The 23,731-nt window shown below is 38.2% G+C and overlaps 1 protein-coding gene across 1 annotated transcript in view; it reads right to left on the bottom strand.

The window, feature by feature from the left end:
• The window catches only part of TEX11 (testis expressed 11), a 329,846-nt gene that overhangs the window by 168,160 nt on the left and 137,955 nt on the right, over positions 1–23,731 (bottom strand). Inside the window, exons 9-11 of the mRNA XM_031660592.1 lie at positions 14,204–14,258; positions 10,631–10,726; positions 1,264–1,345 (exon numbers count right to left, since the gene is read on the bottom strand). Coding sequence (XP_031516452.1) covers positions 1,264–1,345; positions 10,631–10,726; positions 14,204–14,258 — 233 coding nt within the window. The remainder of the gene's footprint in view (positions 1–1,263; positions 1,346–10,630; positions 10,727–14,203; positions 14,259–23,731) is intronic.

Genomic DNA, 23,731 nt, shown 5'->3' with positions numbered 1-23,731 from the left:
CTTCAGGAGTATCTAGATTGAGTTAAGTAAAAACAATCTGTGAATAAAGAACAATTTCATTTTAAACTCTGCTTCTTACCTACATTTGGATAAACACTGTCATGAGGAATTATCATCTCAAACTAATCTACTTCAACTTGGTGACTCCAATAATCTCTCTGGTCTTCCTGTGTTGTCTTAGTTTGAGTAAGTGTATTCTTTCAGTTGGTTAGTTGGTTTGTTTATTCCCCCAATGCAAAAAAGTAGAGTTGTCTTCCTGGTTTCTAACATTTTTCAACCTGTGTATGCTGAGGTGATACTGTTGCCTAGAGATGCAGAATCCCCAATACATTTGAGCTTCTGAGGTCTCTTAAGTGATTGGCTAAAATTCTAGAGGCCAATGAAAGATTCAGTAGTACTAAATTTAGGGCTACTGCCAAATTGAATTATAGTTCTAACTATAACAAATTGTTATTATTTTTTGGATTATCAGTAACTATACTAACATACAATTTTGTATAGTACAAATAATGCAGCCTCTAAAGATTACTAAAAAGCATGTACAACATTAAAAGAATTAGAATAAATAGCTTTTATGACTAAACAAAATTGAAATGTTAAGGGCTAGTATGCATAGTTTTGCTTCATGTAATGCATCCATATAGTAGTAATAACAGTAATAATAATAACTACAGTAATAGGTAACATATATTACACACTATGCACCAGGTATGGTGTTAAATGCTTTATACACATTTTCTCATAAGATTCTCAAAACAACATGATGAGGTAGATTTATAATAACACCTCTTTTGCTAAATGAAGAAACAAAGCAAAGTTAAGTGACTTGCCCAATGACCCACTCTTGTGCAGCATACATTCTGGTCCTTGGAGAGTTACGAAAAATAAATAGCAATGTTTATAAACAAGTAATTATAAAAATCACAGAATTACAAAGGCTTTTCCCATTAAGAAGTAATCTTTCTTCATGGTGGTAGACAACTTCAGAAGGGCTAGGTAGCTACAGTTCTCTGCTGGACTAAAAGAAAACTGATTGCTTTTATTCAGCTTTTAAAAAAAAAAAAAACTTTTAAATTTGCTACTATTTTTTCTTCTTTCTCTCTTTTTTCCTGGGTGACAATATTTTCCCTTTCCTGGGTGATCATTTTCCTTCTCAGCCACCATCAAATTACACCTATTGTTAGTATACTACAAAAGATCTCATATTTAACAAATTGTAGTGATGTTTCAAAATGGTGTGCTCTTCACATATAGAGATCATACCTTCAAGGAGTTCTTCATTAGATGTTTCGCCTTTCAAGAGGATTTTCATTTTTAGGAAAAGCCCAGTAGAATTTAAATGTTCCTATTTTAAACAAGGAAATCACAATGATATTAAAATTGTGGAATGTAAAAGACAATTTTCAAGTAATTGCCTGCTTTATTCAACCCTCTTGGGATAACTCATAATCAAAGGAAATCAAAATTACAAAAGATTATATAATAGCATTCTTTCTATCCCTGAGGATATTTCCCAATATTTTATTCAATCTAAATGAAATAATATATGGAAAAGAACATGTAAATATTTCCAATGAGTGACAAACATTTAATGACAAGATTAACACTTAAACTGTACAAATCTCAGGCCATATTCTTTGTAAGCAAAACCACAAACCAGCTAATTTTATTTTCTTTTGAGATTTTAACAACTAAGGTCCTTTACAAACAATGGTAGAATAAAATAGAAAACGTATTGTCTTTTCTATAAGATATGCCTGTCGTGTTTACCATTAATAACAACGTACTATGAATGATGTTTCTAAATCATTGTTAGTTGGCCCTAAGCCATCTGTGATCTTCCCGGTTCCACTTTTACCTTACAGGGTACATCTTTAAACAACTTTCTAAGACTAAAAGTACAGTCTAGGCCCACAGAACAGAACTTTTCTCTCTACAAAGCCAATTAACCTCTACATGAACACTGTACTCATTAGCTCCATGCTCTGCACATAATTACAGGTATTCATGTGTGAGATGCCTTAAAAATAGAAAGTTGGAGAAAGTAAACACTGATATTAAAAGGGCTTGCAAATATAGGTGACACTAGTACAAAGAATAAACTGAAGTTGTCAATTTTGATTTATTGCATCACCATCTTTCCTACAGGTTTGTTGAAGTATGTATTGGGTTCAATTCCCTTTTATCTTCAGAGACATAGAGGTCTTCCAGATCTTGGCAACATCTGTTTTCCTTGAGTCTGCTATTCTCACACAAGTTTAACATTCTGGTTTTTTTTTTTTTTTTTAAACCAAAGAATTCCAGATACGATTTTCACTGATTTCATTACCAAACAACTCCAGATAATGGGCATTTTGCTTCTATTATCATCGGGTCTTCACTTCTATAAACACTTGCACTGTATATTGTCCATCCTTATTGTCTCTTAAAATACACTTTCAGAAGTCATGAAGATTGCTAAATCCATCAGCTTTCTCCCTACTATCAAAATCCTTGTCTTCTCTGTAACTTTTCTCACCATTATTTTTCATTCTTCATAGGTTTATTTGTTTGTTTGTTTGTTTGTTTGTTTATGATGGAGTCTCACTCTATTGCCCAGGCTGGAGTGTAATGGCACAATCTTGGCTCACTGCAACCTCCACCTCCCAGGTTCAAGCAATTCTCCTGCCTCAGTCTCCCGAGTAGCTGGGATTACAGGCGCCCTCTAACACATCTGGCTAGTTTTTGTATTTTTAGTAGAGATGGGGTTTCACCATATTGGCCAGACTGGTCTCGAACTCCTGACCTCAAGTGATGCACCTGCCTCAGCCTCCCAAAGTGTTGGGATTACAGGCGTGAGCTACGAGGCCTAGCTGGTTTTTTTATTTTTCTGAGACAGAGTCTCACTCTGTCTCCCAGGCTGGAGTGCAGTGGTACAAACAGGGTCTCACTTTATTGCCCAGGCTGGTCTTGAACTCCTGGGCTCAAGCAATCCTCCTGTCTCAGCTTCCCATTGTGCTGGGATTATAGGCACGAACTACCATGCCCGGCTCCCTTCCTCAGATTTTTGTTTGCTAATTTTGTTTCTTATCATCAGTTACTGAGAAACAGGCTCCAGGTACAACAAACATACAAGATAAGTATTTTGAATCTTGTCTTGCAGGCCCAAATAAAGTTAAGTAACTTACCCATGGTCACACAATTGGTAAGTAGTAGAGCAGAAATTTGAAATCAGATCTCTCTGACTCTAAAGGACATAATCTTTCCATTATAATATGCTGCCTCCTTGAAGCTCTATCATGGCAGGCATTACTACACTATCTGAATATTTTGCAAGCTCTAAAGATAATGTATTCATTTCTAGTGTGAAGTGTATCATACACACACACACATACACACACGAGTATATAAAAAGTATGTATGTGTAATGTATATGTAAAGTTTACAGAATAATAATAAAACAAACACACGTGTCCTCACTACCAAGGTTAGGAAACAGATTATTGCCACATAAGAAGCCTCAAATGTATCCTTACCCATATGCATCCTCCTCACTTCACAGAGGTAAACACCACCCTGAATTTTGTGCAGTGATTTCCTTGCTTTTCTTTATATATACACAATATATAGTTGCTATGGACTGAATGTTTGTGTCTTTCTAAAATTCGTATATTGAATCTCTAAACCCCAATGTGATAGTATTTTGAGGTGGGGGCTTTGGGAGGTAATTTGGTCATGAGGGTTGAGCCCTCATGAATGGGATAAGTGCCCTTATAAGAAAAGGCATGAGAGAGATGACAGATGATTTCTCTCATCTCATCTCTCTCTCTCTCTCTCTCTCTCTCTCTCTCTCTCTGCCAAGTGAAGATATAGAAAGAATGTGGCCATCTTCAAATCAAGAAGAAGGCCCTCAGCAGGAACCGAAAAGGCTGGTATTTTGATCTTGGACATCTCAGTCCCTAGAATTGTGAGATATAAACTTCTGTTGTTTAAGCCACACAGTTTATAGTATTTTGTTATAACAGCTCAAGCTAGCCAACACAATTATTTAGATATGCCTACATTTGAACTTCACTTAAACAGAATCATAAAGTATCTAAGTTCTTCTGTGACTTCTTTCATTCAAATCATGTTTTTTCAGATTCATCCATGTTGATACGTGAAACTTATTTGTTTTCATTACTATATAGCGTGGTTCTCAAAGGGTGGTCCCTGAATCAGCACCATCTGGGAACTTGTTAGAAATGCAAGCCCCATCCAAAACCTACTAAATGAGAAACGCTGGGAGTATTGCCTAGCAAATTGTGTGTGCGTGTGTGTAGGAAAATGTGTAAAATAATTATTACTGATTTGCGTTATGGAAAGTTTCCAATTCAACATGAATTCTATTATCTGTTTAGTAAGGTAATAAATGAGCAAACTGTGTTTAACAGACATTCTAGGTAATACTTACACAAGCTAAAGTTTAAGAACAACTATTGTATAGTATTCTGTTATATGAATAAATCACAATTTATTTGCACATTCTACTTTGGACGTTTAAGCTGTTCCCAAAGCAATTGCTATTATGAACAATCCTGGAATCAGCATTCTGTATACTTTTCCTTGCACACAAATGCTAGCGCTTCTCTAAAGTATACACCTAGGAGTGAAGTTGCTGGGTGATCCAGTATGATCAAATTCTATTTTATCAAGTAACGTCAATCTGTTTTTCAAAGTGGTTGTACAATTCTCGAAAAACTAGGAATGAAGGGAGCTTCCTCAACCTGACAAAAGGCATCTATACTAAACCCACAGCTAACACCATACTTAATGGCAAAATACTGAAAGCTCTCTTTCTAAGATTAGGAAAAGACACTGCTCTTGCCAATTCTATTTAACATAGTAATGAATGTTCTTGCTAGAAAAATTAGAAAAGAAAAAGAGACAAAAGGCATGCAGATTGTAAAGCAAGAAGTAAAACTATCTTTATTTACAAAAAATAGGACTTTTTTTTTTTTTTTTGAGACGGAGTTTCCCTCTTGTTGCCCAGGCTGGAGTGCAATGGCACAATCTTGGCTCACTGCAACCTCTCCCTTCTGGATTCAAGTGATTCTCCTGTCTCAGTCTCCCGAGTAGCTGGGATTATAGGCATGTGCCACCATGCCTGGTTAATTTTGTATTTTTAATAGAGATGGGGTTTCACCATATTGGCAGGGTTGGTCTCAAACTCCTGACCCCAAGTGATCCACCCGCCTCGGCCTCCCAAAGTACTGGGATTACAAGTGTGAACCACCGCATCTGACTGGAAAATATGATCTTGTATACATAAAATCCTAAGGAATCCATTAAAAAAACTATTAAAGCTAAAAGAACAAGTACAGGAAGATTGTAGGAGATAACATCAGTATTTTTTCAATTAATGGCATTTCAATATACTAGCAATGAACAATCCAAAAGTCAAGAAAATAATTCCATTTATAAAAGCATAAAGAAGCAATAAATTTAACAAAAGAAGAACAAAACTAACTTACTGAAAACTACAACACAATGAATAAGTGTTCCTGGATTTGAAAACTTAATTTTATTAAGATAGCAATAATCCCCAAATTGATCTGCAGATTAAATAAAATCCCTATTAAATTCCCAGCTGTCTTCTTTGCAGAAATCAACAAGCTGATTCCAAAATATGAAAATGTTAAGAGATTCAGAAGAGCCAAAACAATTCTGAAATACAAACAAGTCGGAGGGCCATACTAGTGGATGTAAAGCGGTTTCTCATTGTGCTTTTAATTTGCATTCCCTGATAACTAATGATGTTGAGTATCTTTTTGTGTACTTATTGGCCACTGGTACAAATTATTTGGGGAAATGTCTGTTGAGCTCCTTTGCCTCTTTTGCCCATTTTCAATTGGGTTGTTTGTGTTCTTACTGAATAGTAAGAGTTCTTTTTTATATTATGGGTAATAGACACTTAACAGATACATGATTTGCAAATATGTTCTCCCATTCTGTTGGGAGGATCCTATGGATTGTGTCTTCATTTTCTTGATGGTTTCCTTTGAAGCAAAAAAATTTAAATTTAATGAGACTTAATTTTACCGAATTGTTCTTTTTTGCTTGTGTTTTTGGTGTGGTGTCTAAGCACCTATGCCTTTTATATTTATTTCATTGCACTAATACATTTTCAAAGGTAATTTTGTGAAACAACATAGGCATCCCAAATTTTAATTTCTCCTTTAAAAATTTACTATCAGAGTTAGTTCCAGCACAGATGAAGCAGGATAACTATAGCCTATACCTTCTACTAATTACAACTAAGAACCCTGAACAAGATATAAAAAGCAACAACATGAGGACTCTTAAAAGTAAACAAAAACAGAAAGATTGTAGTGAGGCAACAAAACTCGGAGAAGTGAACCATATGGAGGTGGTAAGTTTCCTGAGTTTTTTTCTTTTATCTAATGGTATAGGAAGTTTGTCTTCTAGCTAAGTTCTGAGTGAGGCAAAATAATAATAATAATAATAATAATAATAATAATAATAATAATAATAAATAAAAATAAATGTTTGTGTGGGTAAGTTTTTGGTCTGGAGAATTTTTTAATGGGCTCTGCCTTCATGTAGATATGGAGTTCAAATTTACATTACTCATGTGGTCCAAAAACCTCCAACCTGATAAAGTAAAATAAAAGTAACGAAAAAAGTGGTAACTCTTCTACAGCTGGCTGATGTCAATAAAAAGTTTCTCTGTAGGGCCATGCTCTCAATCCAGGTTGAATAGGATTCTAAAAGCTTAACACTCACTGAACATAAATTAACATATCCAAAATTACAAAACAAAGAAGCAAATATTTCATACTAAGCAAGAGTCAGAAGTTCACATGAAGAGCGGGATCAAATCGTTTCCAAATAAGTTGCCTGTTTCCCATGATAAAGCTCAACAAGATTTATAGTATTACAAAAATATCCAGCAGCCAAAGATGTAAAATAGTTGGCACCCAGTGAAAGACAGAGACAGGCAAAAACAATCAATAATGGGGAGATAATAGACAGAAACTAATCTAGAAGTGACATAGATATTAGAATTAGCAAAGAAAGATGTTAAAAGAGTAAGTATAACTATATTTCATATGCTTGAAAATTTAACTAGAGACTTGGAAGATATAAAAATAAACCAAATCAAATTTATAGAGATAAAAACTACAAAGTCTGAAATGAAAAGTATATGGGATGAGATTAACAGATGATTAGACATTGCAGAAGAAAGATTAATGAACTTAAAAGTCATAGCAATACAAAACAGTCCAAAATGAAACAAAAACAACAAATTATGTTTTAAATGAAAAGAGTGTAAGTAAACTGTGGCACAACTTCAGGCAGTATAATATATAGTTAATTAGAGTACTTGGGGGAAAGCAGAAACAAAAATTAAAGAAATACTGAAACTTTTCAAACATAATGAAAATTATGCTCCTAGACATCCAAAAGCATGAGAAACATAAATAAAATTACTTAAAAACATAACATCAAGTTGCTCAAAACCAATGATAAAAAATCCAAAACTGATCCAGAAAAGAAGAAACGCTATATAAAGAACAAACATAAGAATGGCACCATATTTCTCAACAGAAACAACAGAATGAGAATACAGTGGAGTGAAATATTTAAAATACTCAAAAAAAGCTGTCTGGTTCAAATTCTGCACCTGGAAAAAATATCATTCAAAAAACAAAGGTGAACCTAACACTCATAATGATATCTACTGTTAAAAAATAGAAGATAACAAATGCTGATAAGGATGTGAAGAAATTGCAACCCTTGTGCACTGTAGATGGGAATTTAAAATGATACTGTTGCTACGAAAAATAGTATGGCTGATATGCAGAAAAAAGAAACTGGACCCCTTCCTTACACTTTATATAAACATTAACTCAAAATGGACTAAAGACTTAAGTGTAAAACCCAAACCATAAAAACCCTAAAAGAAAACCTAGGCAATACCATTCAGGACATAGGCATGGGCAAAGACTTCATGACTAAAACACCAAAAGCAATTCCAACAAAAGCCAAAATTGACAAATGGGATCTAATTAAACAAAAGAGCTTCTGCACAGCAAAAGAAACTATCATCAGAGTGAACAGGCAACCTACAGAATGGGAGAAAATTTTTACAATCTACCCATCTGACAAAAGTCTAATATCCAGAATCTACAAGGAACTTAAACAAATTTATAAGAAAAAACAAACAACCCCATCAAAAAGTGGGTGAAGAATATAAACAGACACTTCTCAAAAGAAGACATTTATGCAGCCAACAAACATATGAAAAAAAGCTCATCATCACTGGTCATTAGAGAAATGCAAATCAAAACCACAATGAGATACCATCTCACGCCAGTTAGAACAACGATTATTAAAAAGTCAGGAAACAACAGATGCTGGTGAGGTTGTGGAGAAACAGGAATGCTTTTACACTTTTGGTGGGAGTGTAAATTAGTTCAACCATTGTGAAAGACAGTGTGGCGATTCCTAAAGGATCTAGAACCAGAAATACCATTTGACCCAGCAATCTCATTACTAGGTATATACCCAAAGGATTATAAATCATTCTGCTATAAAGACACAGGTACACGTATATTTATTGCAGCACTATTCACAATAGAAAAGACTTGCAACCAACCCAAATGCCAATCAATGATAGAATGGACAAAGAAAATGTGGCACATATACACCATGGAATACTATGCAGCCTTTAAAAAGAATGAGTTCATTTCCTTTGCAGGGACATGGATGAAGCTGGAAACCATCATTCTCAGCAAACTAACACAGGTACAGAAAACCAAACACTGCATGTTCTCACTCATAAGTGGGAGCTGAACAATGAGAACACATGGACACAGGGAGGGGAACATCACACACCAGGGCCTGTCAGGGGGTGGGGGGCAAGGGGAGGGAGAGCGTTAGGACAAATACCTAATGCAGGCAAGGGCTTAAAACCTAGGTGATGGGTTGATAGGTGCAGCAAACCACCATGGCACATGTATACCTATGTAACAAACCTGCACATTCTGCACATGTGTCCTAGAACTTAAAGCAAAATTAAAAAATAGAAATTGTTTCTGTCTATTAATATTTCTAAGTTAATTTTTAAAATTTTAATGTTGAACAAGTTTTTCAGTGTTAAATAACCCCATCCACATGACACAAATTTCAAGAAAATATAGTTCAAGTAAATGCTCTGTTTGAGAAATTTAACATTCTGGTTGATCGAGCTATTCATTTTCATGCTTCCACTCTGCTGAAAAAACCTCTCTAAAGTGTATCAGTATATTTAATTGCCTTATTAAGTAAAACATACTGATCCTAATTGAATCTCTCTTTTTTTATTTTATTTATTTATTTTGTGAGATGGAGTCTTGCTCTGTCGCCAGACTGGAATGCAGTAGTGGCATGATTTCAGCTCACTGAAACCTCTGCCTCCTGCGTTCAAGTGATTCTCCTGCCTCAGCCTCCCGAGTAGCTAGGATTACAGGTGAACGCCACCATGCCCAGCTAATTTTTGTATTTTTAGTAAAGAGTTTCACCATGTTGACCAGAATGGTTTCGATCTCTTGACCTTGTGATCTGCCTGCCTCAGCCTCCCAAAGTGCTGGGATTACAGGCGTTAGCCACCGCACCCAGCCTGAATCTATTTTTAAAGGGTCACCAGCCTTTCAGTGTTCCTTGTCCAGGAGTGTAGATATATATACATTTTGTTTTGCTTGTTTTAGAGATGGGGTCTTGCTATTATGTTGCCCAGGCTGAAGTGCAGTGACTATTCATAGGTGCAGTCGTAGTGCACTGCAGCCTTGAACTCCCAGCCTCAAGCAAGTCTCCCACATCGGCCTCCTGAGCAACTGGAAATACAGGGATGTGCCACCACGCCCGCTTTGTATTCATGTTTTTATGCATGTGTGAACATGAGCTGAAAGTGAACCACTGTAGTTGTTTTTAAAATTAAATCCCATTATTCTGCCTATTTTATCATTTACTTCTTCATCTTAAAAACTCACAGTAGAGAGATCCCTTTCTGTTTCACAGAAAATTTTCTCAAAAATCTCTGGTGTTCAAAGAAGTATATTTGTTTTAGACGGTTCATGCTGCTATAACAAAATACCGTAAACTAGATAGTTTACAAACAACAGATATTGATTTCTCACAGTTCTGAAGGCTGGGAACTCCAACATCAAGGTGCTCGCAGATTCGGTGTCTGGTGAGGGCCTGCTTACTCAAAGATAGTGCCTTCTTATGTCCTCACATGATAAAAGGGGTGAACAAGCTCCTGTGGACCTCTTTTATAAGGGCAGTAATATCATTCAAGAGGGGTTTGCCCAATGACTTTATCATCTCCCAAAGTCCCCACCTCTTTTATTTTTACGTCCATTTTACACCAAAAAGTCCCCACCTCTTATTATCATCACTTTGGGGGTTAAGATTTCAACATAGGAATTTGCAGGGACACAAACATTCAGATTATAGCAATATTTTCTTTTTTCCTTTCCGTGCTACAGAGAGATTATAACAATCTGTGAGAGTAAATGCTGAAGCAAATGTCTAAACTGGATTTCAAAATGTGATCAAGACTTCAAAAAATACATTAAGTTAGTATTCAAAAATAAAAACCTCATACCTTGTTTGCTAGGTTTACAGCATTGAGAGCCTTATCATAATATTTGGTGTTATCCCAATCCAAATAATTGGTGGCTAGTAGCCGTAGAACTTTAGCCTGTAAAAAACAAAAATAGAAAAAAAAGCACATATCTGATGGTTAAACTTCAATACAACAGCTGACTAGCACTCCCACAGTGACAGGCATCTTCTCAAACATAAGTCATCTTTATGAAATAGCATTTCCTTAAGCGACCACAGTCTTGGAATATGTCTCATCATTATGCTACCCGTATAAAATATTGTCTAAGAATGTTACAGTAATGGCTATATTCCTGGCTTATTTAAATTTAATATGATTATGTTAATATAATTATTTTCTTAACAGTGTTTAACATAAGTATTTTATCATCCCTACTTTTAAAATAAGGAAACTGAGGCAGAGCAATGTTTTATTTTATCAGCTTACCACCACATTATTATCGTGGAATAACTCTAAGAACTTATAAGCTCCCTCAAATGATTTTTATGGAGTAAATATGGCATTTCTGAGAAATACTATAGCTATTTCATAATCGTAAAAGTGTCAAATCATCCAAAAGACGTAACAAAATGAACAAATCTCACAATGTATGTTTAGAAAAAGCCAGACATAAAACAGGACAACTGTATGATTCCATCTATACAAAGCTGAATAACAGTCAAAAATAATCTATAGTAGTAGAAGTCAGAATAGTGTTTTTTTTGTTCTTGGAAGGACAGGTGGGTATTAACTAGAATGGGGCCAAGGGAACTTTTGGCGGTGTTGGAAGTTCCCATATCTTGATCTGTATGGTGTAATATACAAGACTATATATTAAAACTCATCAAGCTGCACACTTGAGACTTGTGAAGTTTACTGTATATAAATTACACCTCAAATAAATGACCGCTGGCATGAAATAAAAAATTACTGCATAAAAAAAAATTACTGCATAGTATTACCTCACCAAACTTACAATATGAATATTCCATTTGAATTAAGCTTGTATCTTATCTTCCATCCTTATTTCCTTCTTAGACATCTCCCATCTAGATCCCTTGCCTGGAGTCATTTTCTTCCTCCCTTTTAACTGTGTGGACCCCAACAAGGCCTGTCTCCTACCAAAAGGCTCCTTCAACAACTCTAGCTAATCTTGACAATCTCCTTTTCTACACGCCCTTCTGCATACTTCAGGTCAGTATCACAAAGTTTATCATTATCTTCCCAAATTCATTCACTTGCAGTAGTGTTTTTTAAATTCTGTTTTTCTTCATTGAAGTATAAAAGACATACAGCAAAGTATAAAAATCTCAAGAGCTCTATGCTCTTATGAATTCTATGCTATATGAATTTTCCCAAAGTAAACACACGTATGTTAACAACAAAAAAATCAAGAAACAGAACATTAACAGCAACAAGCTCACCTCATGCTTCTTTTCAAGACCCTGTTTCAAATAGGGGTAACCAATTCTCTGACGTCCAACACCATATATTCATTTTGACTGTTCTTGGCATTTACATTTATGGAATCATACAGTATGTACTACTTTGTATCTTGCTTCATTTATTCAATATTATAGGTGAGAACATCCAAATTGTTGCAATTATTGTAATTAATTGAGTCTCACTGCTATATAATAAGTGACAATGCCACTATATATAAAAATATATTTATATAAATGTTATATATTTGTATCTACATAAATGTCACTATATATAAATATATTCATATAGATATATATTTATATCTATATAAATGTCACTATATAAAAATATATTTATATCTATATAAATTATATAAATAATTTATTTTTAATTGTGGTAAAATACACATAACATAAAATTGACCATCTTAAACTTTTTTTAAAATTTTAGGCCAGGTGCAGTGGCTCATGCCTGTAATCCTAGAACCTTGAGAGGCCAAGGTGGGAGGATCACTTGAGGCCAGGTGTTTGAGACCAGCCCAGGCAACAAAGTGAGACCCCCGTCTCTATAAAAAATTAAAAATTGGCCAGATGTGGTGGGGTGCACCTATAGTCCCAGCTACTCAGTAGGCTGAGGAGGGAGGATTGCTTGAGCCCAGGAGTTTGAAGGTTACAGTGAGCTGATCACACCACTGCCCTCCAGCCTAAGTGACAAGACCCTGTCTCAAAAAAAAATTTTTTTGGAGATGGAGCCTTACTACGTTGCCCAGACCGAATGCAGTGGCTATTCACAGGCATGATCACAGCTCACTGCAGCCTCAAACTCCTGGTTTCATGCAATCCTCCTGGCTTAGCCTCCTGAGTAGCTGGGACTACAGGTGCATACCACCACACCTGGCTCCATGACCATCTTAAACATTTTTAAGCGTACAGTTCAGTAGTATTAAGTATATTCACACTCTTGTGCAATCATTACAAGCATCCATCTCGAGAACTCTCTTATCTTGCAAAACTGAAACTCTATACCCATTAAACCGTAGTTCCCAATTCTCCCCTCTCCCTACCCCCTAAAACCACCATTTTACTTTCTGTCTCTATGAATTTGACTACTCTACGTGCCTCATGTAAGTGGAACCATACATTATCTGTCTTTTTGTGACTGGCTTGTTTCACTCAGTAGAGTCTCCTCACAGTTAACCCATGTTGTAGCATGTGTCAGATTTCTTTCTTTTTTAAGCCAGGATAATATTTCATTGTATTCACTTGTACTAGTTTTATCCTTTAATCATAAGTTCCTTAAGGGCAGAAGCTACATTTTATGCTTCTCTTTTATTCCCCATATATTATAGTGGTAATTACATTAAAAAGGTATTCAGTTACATTTTGATTAATATGCTGTAATAGTAAGAATCAAATGGACATTCAAAAAATTCCATTTTGCTATAGAATATAGTAATTTTACATCATATTTATTTACACAATCACATTTTGTTGATTACATATTAATTTCCATATCCAAGCACGTTCTGTCTGGGTAGTTGGGGAAAAATCTGCAACTTCAAAATATGCAATAAGAAAAGTTAAAACTAGGTCAGGCACGGTAGCTCACTCCTGTAACCCCAGCACTTTGAGAGGCTAAGGTGGGCAAATCACCTGAGGTCAGGAGTTCCAGACCAGCCTGGTCAACATGGCAGAACCCCGTCTCTGCTAAAAACATAAAAATTAGCCAGGTGTGGTGGCACATGCCTGTAGTCCCAGGTACTTGGGAGGCTGAGGCACCAGAATCGCTTGAACCTAGGAGGCAGAGGTTGCAGCCATCCCACCACTGCACTCCAGCCTGGGCAACAGAGCGAGACTCTGCCTCAAAACACACACACACACACACACACACACATACAGAAAAGAAAAGTTAAAATTTACATATCCAAACATTGTTCAAAGCACTCTACATATATTGATTCATGGGTACATGCCTATGAGTTAGATTATATTATTAGATAAATATACAAAAACAAATACACTGAGATGTTCAATGGTGTGCTCAATAGCTAATCTACTCATAAATGGGAAGTATGCTATTATAATTTTATAACAATAACATAAAGTAGGTTAGTCAACCTACTTCTACAATATTTAACATGATCCTTACCAGCATTTCTGGCCTAGTAGATTTCTTATCCATCTTCCCAATATCATAGCTTTGGCTATCATTAAAAAGGAAAAAATATATATATAAAAACATATATCCATTTCAAATTATATATAATTTTCAAGATTATATATTATTAAGAAGACATGGTATAAGCATACTTTATTCCAACTTATCTGTTTTGCACTACAACAGATTATTATCCATATGATATAATGATATAAAGCAATACTTTCTAACTGGAGAAAACAATTTCCTTAGGAGATACTCAATAAATCAACACTACAATTATATTGGTGCTTTTTTCCATTTGGCTATATATAGCATTAAATATATATAATATATGCTGCACTAAATAAGTATAATTTAATACACTGCCTTAAATATATAAAACTTAATGTGCTACATTAAATATATATATTTTACTGCATTAAATTATCATAATACATACTGCATTAAAATACAAGTGTATACAAGCTCTTAGTTGGCCATGTAAAGTTGAAGGAATATAAATATATATTTATTTATTAATGATTTACTTAGTTATTTTCGAGATGGAGTCTCATTCTGTCACCCAGGCTGGAGTGCAGTGGTGTGATCTCGACTCATTGCAACTTCCATCTCCCAAGTTCAAGTGATTCTCCTGCCTCAGCCTCCCGAGTAGCTGGGATTGCAGGACCTCATCACCATGCCTGGCTATTTTTTTTTTTTTTTTGTATTTTTAGTAGAGATGGGGTTTCACCATGTTGGCCAGGTTGGTCTTGAACTCCTGAGCTCAAGTGATCCACCAGCCTCAGCCTCCCAAAGTGTTGGATTACAGGCACGAACCCTCACGCCTGGCCCCGAATAAATATAAATATATATTTAAAATAAAACAAATACAGTCGTTTGCACAGAAATAAACGCTTTAGTAATATTCATTAAGTCTCACACCACCCTTCTAAAGCACTATTAGTTCAATTTTGCAGCTGAATAAACCAATATAGAAATAAAATTATATCTGATATTTCCTAGATTGGTACTGAAAATGAGGGTGAGGGGTTGGGGAGTAGAGAAATTTGATTTTCAGTTCTCTGCTTTAATTACCAAACCATATTATCTATGGGACATTCCAATAACTACAAATAATATATTAATACTAGTTTCAAGTTTTCAAAACCTAATACCTACAAAGCAAACCAAAGATTATTCACCATAAAATTAGTATTCCAAGGGAGTATGTCAATAAAATCTTGGTGAACTGAACTAACTTGAAGACAATACTTTGAAATATTCCTTTAAAAAAAACAAAAAAGCAAAACTCTAGGCCAATCGCAGTGGCTCACACCTGTAATTCCAGCACTTTGGGATGCTGAGGCGGTTGGATCACTTGAGGTCAGGAGTTTGAGACCAGCTTGGCCAACATGGCAAAACCCTGTCTCTATTAATAATACAAAAATTAGCCAGCGTGGTGGCACGTGCCTGTAATCTCAGCTACTTAGGAGACTGAGGCATGATTATCACTTGAACCTGGGAGTGGAGATTGTAGTGAGCCATATCGTGCCACTGCACTCTAGCCTAGGCGACAGAGTGAAACTGTGTCTCAAAATACATAAACAAATAAATAAAAACAAACATAAACTATAAATGACCCAGAACTACCAAACTGAGTTTTCAGATTGCTAACAAAGATATAATGCTGGCTTAGTCATTGTAAGCCCTATTTCATAGAGGTCTCCTTTAGTACATTAATCTTATACTTCCAGTTTTTTAAATAACCAGCGAGGGGTGGAACTTCTGCAATGGTGATATAAGGAGCTCTTTAGACACTCTCCCCAGTGAAACAACCACTCATCTGGAAAATTCATTACAACAACCACTTAGTCTCTGAAAATTGAAATTGTCCTAAGGGCACATAGAAAATGGGAAAACATTTATTCATGAAAATAAACTAAATCTCAGTATAACCAGTGACAGTCTATGGCATTTGAACTATAAACTGCTCCCGTCTATACTGGCTCCATGTGATGGAAGCTGCTCCAGATGGGTGCAGCCAAGAAGATAGGAATTCCCTCTCCCGACAGCTCCTAAAATCCTAGGCTACAGTTTCACCTGTGGAGGAGCAGGCTGCCAGAATATCTTGCCATTCTTAGGCCTGTGTCATGGAAGTGTTCTGGGCAAGTATGATGGAGAGGACTGGCATTTCTTTGCCCACTCAGCTCTCACTCTTAGGGTAAGGATTCTACCCCAAATATGACAGGTCAAGAATATTGAGATCCTGATCATCTTTACCCCAGTTGGCTCATCAGGCAGAGGTTACGTGTCAAAAGGGCACACTAAGATCAAGACCTACCGCCAGAATTTACTAATTTACTAATACAGTAGGGGTGCCATTTCAAGAGAAGCACGCCATGAGCCCAGTTCTAGTCGTGTGGCACAGAGGTTCTGACCAGAAGGAAAGAACAGAAGCAAAGAGGAAGAACTCTGCATCTCTTCCTGAGGGTACTGATGTATTTAAAACAGAGCATGGAGAAGATCATGTCTAAGGATACTGTTGAAAACAATGGAGATCTTGGTAGTGAGCAATTAAGAGGGAGCTGGTAGCTCCATGATAATAGTAGCAATAAGGGAAACAGTAGACCAACCAGAAGGTTACCAGAGAACCAGGGAAACAGCCAAGAAGAAAATCTCTGGGGTCACACTTACTTCTAGGGATCCAGAAGACAGTGCACATGTGCCATTCTGCACCCACTCACGCACAATCAGAGAAAGTGTTGGGGCAGACTAAAAAGCATTACCCAAGGCATACGCAGATCTATCAGCAAAGAACCTTGAGCCTGATTGGCTCAAGGGCCTTAAGCAGAACGTCTGACCAAACACCAACTGAAAATTAAGCTAAGACCCAGGGAAGCCAGCTTAAAAATCAAATAGACCTCATACTGATGGATCTGGAAGACTGTGCACATGCCCAAGACTATGCTTTCTTGGGTATGAGCAGAGAAAGAATCTACAAGCTATTAGTCCCTGACTGAGTTAGTCTCTCCCCGAACTATAAAAGCAGTCTCTAAACAAACACACATCCTACAGGAAAGGATGAAAAAATCTAACTGGCTAAGTGAACTTAAGCACAACCTTTGGCCAGTAAGTGAACTATGTGGATGCAGAGGTGACTCCATAGGAAGCCATGAAAAGACAAAAACAGGTGGAAAAATTCTGAGCAGGAATATTAGAGGCCACACAGTGTGGGGAAAATAAATTCCACCAAATTAGTCCAGCCAAGTGACTGAATAAATAAATGACTAAACAAACAATAAAAAAAAAGCCCCAGAAAGAGAAGAAACAGCATCTAGACTTGCTACAATATATTTTCCAAAGTGTCTAGTGTTCAACAAAACATTGTAAGACATACAATTAAAAAATGTGACTTACACAGAAGAAAAAGAGCAAAAGAAACTTCCTTTGAGGAGGCCCAAATGTTGCACTGAATAGAAAGACTTCAAAGCAACTTTTATAATTATGTCCAAAGAATTTTTAAATATCGTGTTTAAAAATTAAAGGAAAGTCTGATAACAACGACTCATTGTATGGCGAATATGAGTGTATCAGTTAAGAGACAGAAATTATTTTTTTGAAAAGAAACAAATGGAAATTCTGGAGTTGAAAAGTACAATAACTGAAATGAAAAATTCAGCAGATTTGAGCAGGCAAAAGAAAGAATAAACTAACTTGAAGAGCAATAGAAATGATACAAATCTGAGGAACAAACATGAAAAAAATGAAGAAAAATGAACAGGGGCTCAGAAAAATGTAAGACACCATTAAGCACACCAATATATACATAATGAGAGTACCAGAAGAAAAGAAAGAAAAGGACAAATAAATGTTCAAAGAAATGATGGTCTTAAAACTCCCCAAATTTGATGAAAAACAATAATCTACACATCCAAGAAGTTCAATGAAATTCAACAGGATAAGCATTTAAAAAGCTACATCCAGACACATGATGAGTGAAAATTATTGAACATCAAAGATGAAGAGAAAATATTGAAAACAGTACGAGAAAAATTACTCATCACATGAACGGGAATAACAATAAGATTAGGCCGGGCGCGGTGGCTCAAGCCTGTAATCCTAGCACTTTGGGAGGCCGAGACGGGCGGATCACGAGGTCAGGAGATCGAGACCATCCTGGCTAACACGGTGAAACCCCGTCTCTACTAAAAAATACAAAAAACTAGCCGGGCGAGGTGGCTGGCGCCTGTAGTCCCAGCTACTCGGGAGGCTGAGGCAGGAGAATAGCTTAAACCCGGGAGGCAGAGCTTGCAGTGAGCTGAGATCCGGCCACTGCACTCCAGTCTGGGCAACAGAGCGAGACTCCGTCTCAAAAAAAAAAAAAAACAATAAGATTAACAGCTGACACCCCTCAGAGTTCATGGAGTACAGAGGCAAAAAGGATGTATTCAAAAATCTGTGAAATTAGAATCCTCTATCTAGAAAAGCTATCTTTCAAAATTAAGAGTAAATAAATACATTCCCGGGTAAACAAAAAGTGAGAGAATTTCTTGTTAGCCAATCTGTCTTATAAGAAATATAAAAGAAATATTCTTCATGCTGAAAGCAAGTGACACTAAAGAAAAATTTGAATTCATACGAAAAATAAACAGTGATAGTACTTATGGAGGTAATTAAAAAAGAAAGTATGATTATATATATCTTCTACTTTCCTTAATTTATTTAAAAAGCAATTGCGTAAAGAAATTCCTAAGGTGTATTAGTGGGGCATAACATTTGTAATATGTTCGATAACAATAACACAAAGGAGTAGATGGGGTGGGAAAGAAATTCAGGAAATTATACCAGATGGTAATTCAAATCTAAAAGAAGAAATGAAGTGAACCAAAAGTTATAAGAAGGTTGAAAATTTAAAAACACAATAAATATGTTGTGTTCTCTTTTATCTCTAATCTTCTTTAAAATACATAAGATTTTGCAAAGCAATAATTATAACCATGCATTGAGTTTTTAAACATATATAGACATAGTAAGTATAATAATAATCACCAAAAAAGAAAAGAGAATAAAGCTATGTAGTAGTAAAGATTTTATCACCTGAAGTCAGGAGTTCGAGACCAGCCTGGCCAACATGGAGAAACCCCTTCTGTACCAAAAATACAAAAATTAGCCAGGTGTGGTGGTGCAAGCCTGTAATCCCAGCTGTTTGGGAGGCTGAGGCAAGAGAATCGCTTGAACCCAGGTGGCAGAGGTTGCAGTGAGCTGAGATAGCACCACTGCACCCCAGCCTGGGTGACAGAGCAAGACTCTGTCTAAAAAAAAAAAAAAAAAGATAAGAAAATGTAATCCAAAAAATGTTACACAATTTAAAATAGTACACTATAAAATATTCACCTAAGACCAGCAATTCCAGAGGTGGAACAAGATGATGGAATAGAAGGCTCCACCAGTCATCCCTCTTGCTGCAAGGACACCAATTTAACAACTATCTACACAAAAAAAGCACCTTCCTAAGAACCAGAAATCAGGTGGGCATTCACAGTACCTGGTTTTAACTTGCTAAAAGAGGCACTAAAGAGGTAGAAAAACAGTCTTGAATCATAGAAGCCACCCTTCCCCCCATTCCCTGGCAGTGGCGGTGTGGTGCAAAGACCATTGCTGTGTGCTGGCGGAAGGAGAGCACAACAATTCTGAGGCATTGACCTCACTGCTGCTCCGATATAGCATAAAGAAAAGCAGGACCAAGCTCAGCTGACGCCTGTCCGTGGAGGGAGTGTTTAAACCAGCCCGAACCAGAAAGGAATTGCTGATCTAGCAGTCAAACCTCGAGTTCCCACAGGCCCCGCCACCGTGGGCTAAAGTACTGTGGGACTCTAAATGAACTTCAAGGCAGCCTAGGCCACAAAGACTGCAACTCCTAGGAGAGTCCTAGTGGTGAACTAAGCCCAGAGACACTGGAATTGTTGGGGCGGGGAGGAGGGGAGTGGGGAGGGCATGCAAACTACTGAGACACCAGCCAGGGTGGCTAGAGAGTGCTGACATCACCTCTCTCCTAACCTCAGGCTGTACAGCTCAACATGACTCCAAAAGACACCACTTCCTTCCACTTGAGAGGAAATGGAAGAGTGGGGAGAACTTTGTCTTGCATCTTGGATACCAGCTCAGCCACAGTAGGACAGGGTATGGGTCAGGGTTGTGAGGCCCCCTTTCAGGCCCTAGCTCCTGGACATTTCTGAACAAATCCTGGGCCAGTAGGGAACCCACTGCCTTGAAGGGAAGGACCCAGTTCTGGCATCATTCATTACCTGCTAACCAAAGAGCCCTTGGGCCCTGAATAACCAATAGCGATACCCAAGTACTACATCAAGGGCATTAGGTGAGCCTCAGACTGGCTAGCTTCAGGTGAGACTCAGCACATTACTAGCTGTGGTGGCTATGGGGCAAAACTCCTTCTGCTTCAGAAAAACAGGGGGAAAAGTAAAGGGGACTGTGTCTTGCATTTTGAATACCAGCTCAACCACAGCAGGACAGGGCAAGGGTCAGGGTTGTGAGGCCTCCTCTCCAGGTCCTAGCTCCCGGACATTTCTGCAGAAACCCTGGGTCAGAAGAGAACCCTCTCTCTTGAAGGGAAGGACCTAGTTCTAGAATCATTCATCACCTGCTAACCAAAGAGCCCTTGGGCCCTGAAAAACCAGCAGCGATACTCAGGTACTACATCAAGGACTTTGGGCGAGACCCTGAGACTTGCTGACTTCAGGTGAGACTCAACACATTCCCAGCTGTGGTGGCTTCAGGGAGAAACCCTTCTGCTTCAGAAAAATAGAGGGAAAAGTAAAGGGAACTGTGTCTTGCATCTTAGGTACCAGCTCAGCCACAGGGGAGTAGAGCACCAAGCAAGCTCTTAGGGTCCCCAATTCCAGGATTGGCTCTTGAATGGCATTTCTGGACCTGCTGTGGGTCAGAAGGGAGCCAGGTGCCATGAAGGGTGAGTCCCAGACCAGGCAGCATTCACCAAAAGCTGACTGAAGAGCCCTTGAACCTTAAGGAAACAGTAGTCAGCAGTAGTCAGGCAGTACTCCTTGTGGCCTGGGATGGCAGTTGCCACAAGATGAGGTTCCTCTGCCTTTGGAAAGTGGGAGGGAAGAGTGGGAGGGATTGCATCTTGTGGTTTAACTGACAGCTCAGTCACAGTAAAATATAATAGAGCACCAGGTAAACATTTAAGGTTTCTGACTCTAGTCCCTGGCTCTCAAATGGCACTTCTGTACTCTCCTGTGTTGTGGGGGAACACACTGCCCTGAAGGGAAGAACACAGGCCTAGCTGGCTTTGCCACCTACTGACTATAGAGCCCCAGGGTCTTGAGCAAACATAGGTGGTAGGTAGAGAGTGGTTACAGCACACCTTGGGTGAAACCCAGTGCTGTGCTGGCTTCAGCATGACCCAGCACAGTCAAAGTGGTAGTGCTTGTGTCACTAAACCCCAAGTTTCAGGTAGCTCGAGGGAGAGAGAGAGAGAGAGAGAAAGAGAGAGAGAGAGAGAGAGAGAGAGAGACTCTGTTTGTTTAGGAGAAAGTAAGGGAAGAAAACAAGAGCCTCTGCTTGGTAATCCAGAGAATTCTCCCAGATCTTGCCCAAGACCATCAAGGGAGTACCTCTACATGTATACAAGAACCACAGCATTAGTGGGCTTGGGATGCCCCCTAAAACAGATACAGCTCAGATCACAACACCCAAGTCCTTTTGAATATGAGGAAAGCCTTCCCAAGAAGGGTGGATACAAACAAGCCAAGACTGTGAAGTCTAAAACAAATACCTAACACTAAAATGCCCAGACACTGAAGAACATCTACAAGTATCAAGACAATCTGGGAATACATGGCCACATCAAGTAAAATGAGGCACCAGAAACCAATCCTGGAGAAACAGAGATATGTGACCTTTGAGACAGGGAACTGAAAGTAGCTGTTTTGAGGAAACTTGAAGAAATTCAAGATAACACAGAGAAGGGATTCAGATTCCTATCAGATAAACTTAACAAAAATTTGTTAAGTTTTAACAGACAAATTTATTTGAAATTAAAAGAATAAAGCAAAAATTCTGGAGTTGTAAACTGCAACTGGCATACTGAAAAAGACTACATCAGAATCTTTAAATAGCAGAATTGATCAAGTAGAAGAAAGAATTAGTGAGCTTGAAGACAGGCTATTTGAAAACACACGGTCAGAGGAGACAAAGGAAAAAAGAATAAAAAACAATGAAGCAGACCTACAAGATCTAGAAAATAGCCTCAAAAGGGCAAATCTAAGCATCATTGGCCTTAAAGAGGAAGCAGAGAAAGAGATAAGGTTAGAAAGTTTATTCAAAGTGGGGAGGCTTCCAAGATGGCTGAATAAAAACAGCTCCGGTCCGCAACTCCCAGCAAGATCGATGCACAAGATGGGTGATTTCTGCATTTCCAACTGAGGGTCCTGGTTTATCTCATTGGGACTGGTTGGACAGTGGGTGCAGCCCATGGAGGGCGAACCAAAGCAGGGCAGCGCATTGCCTCACCTGGGAAGCACAAGGGGTCTGGGGACTTTCCTTTCCTAGCCAAGGGAAGCCATCACAGTCTGTACCTGGAGGAATGGTATACTCCTGCCCAAATACTGTGCTTTTCCCACAGTCTTCACAATCGGCAGACCAGGAAGTTCCCTCCCATGCCTGGTTTGGCAGGTCCCATGCCCAAGGAGCCTTGCTCACTGCTAGCATGGCATCTAAGATCAACCTGTGACTCTGCAACTTGGTGGGGGGAGGGATGTCCGCCATTGCTGAGGCTTGAGTAAGCAATTTTGTGCTCACTGTGTAAACAAAGAGGCCAGGAAGCTCGAACTGGGCGGAGCCCACCTCAACTCAGCAAGGCCTACTGCCTTGCTGTAGATTCCACCTCTGTGGGCAGGGCATAGCAGAACAAAAGGCAGCAGATAGCTCTGGCAGATCTAAACGTCCCTGTCTAACAGCTCTGAAGAGAGCAGTGGCTCTCCCACCATGGCGTTTGAACTCAGAGAACAGACAGACCACCTCCTCAAGTGGGTCCCAGACCCCTGTGGAGCCTGACTGGGAGACACCTCCCAGTAGAAGCCAACAGACACCTCACACAGATGGGTGCCCCTCTGGGACGAAGCTTCCAGAGGAAGGATCAAGCAGCAATATTTGCTATTCTGCAGCCTCCGTGGGTGATCCCAGGCAAACAGGGTCTGGAGTGGACCTCCAGCAAACTCCAACAGACCTGCAGCTGAGGCGCTCCACTGTTAGAAGGAAAACTAACAAACAGGAAGGAATAGCATCAACATCAACAAAAAGGACATCTACACCAAAACCCCATCTGTAGGTCACCAACATCAAAGACCAAAGGTAGATAAAACCACAAAGATGGGGAGAAACCAGAGCAGAAAAGCTGAAAATTCCAAAAACCAGAGTGCCTCTTCTCCCTCAAAGGATTGCAGCTCCTCACCAGCAAAGGAATGAAACCGGATGGAGAATGAGTTTGACGAGTTGACA

The sequence above is a fragment of the Papio anubis genome, chromosome X, assembly GCF_008728515.1.
Source record: "Papio anubis isolate 15944 chromosome X, Panubis1.0, whole genome shotgun sequence".
NCBI lineage: Eukaryota > Metazoa > Chordata > Mammalia > Primates > Cercopithecidae > Papio > Papio anubis.
The sequence above is the reverse complement of the archived record's forward strand: the minus strand, read 5'-3'. Positions and strand labels throughout refer to the sequence as shown.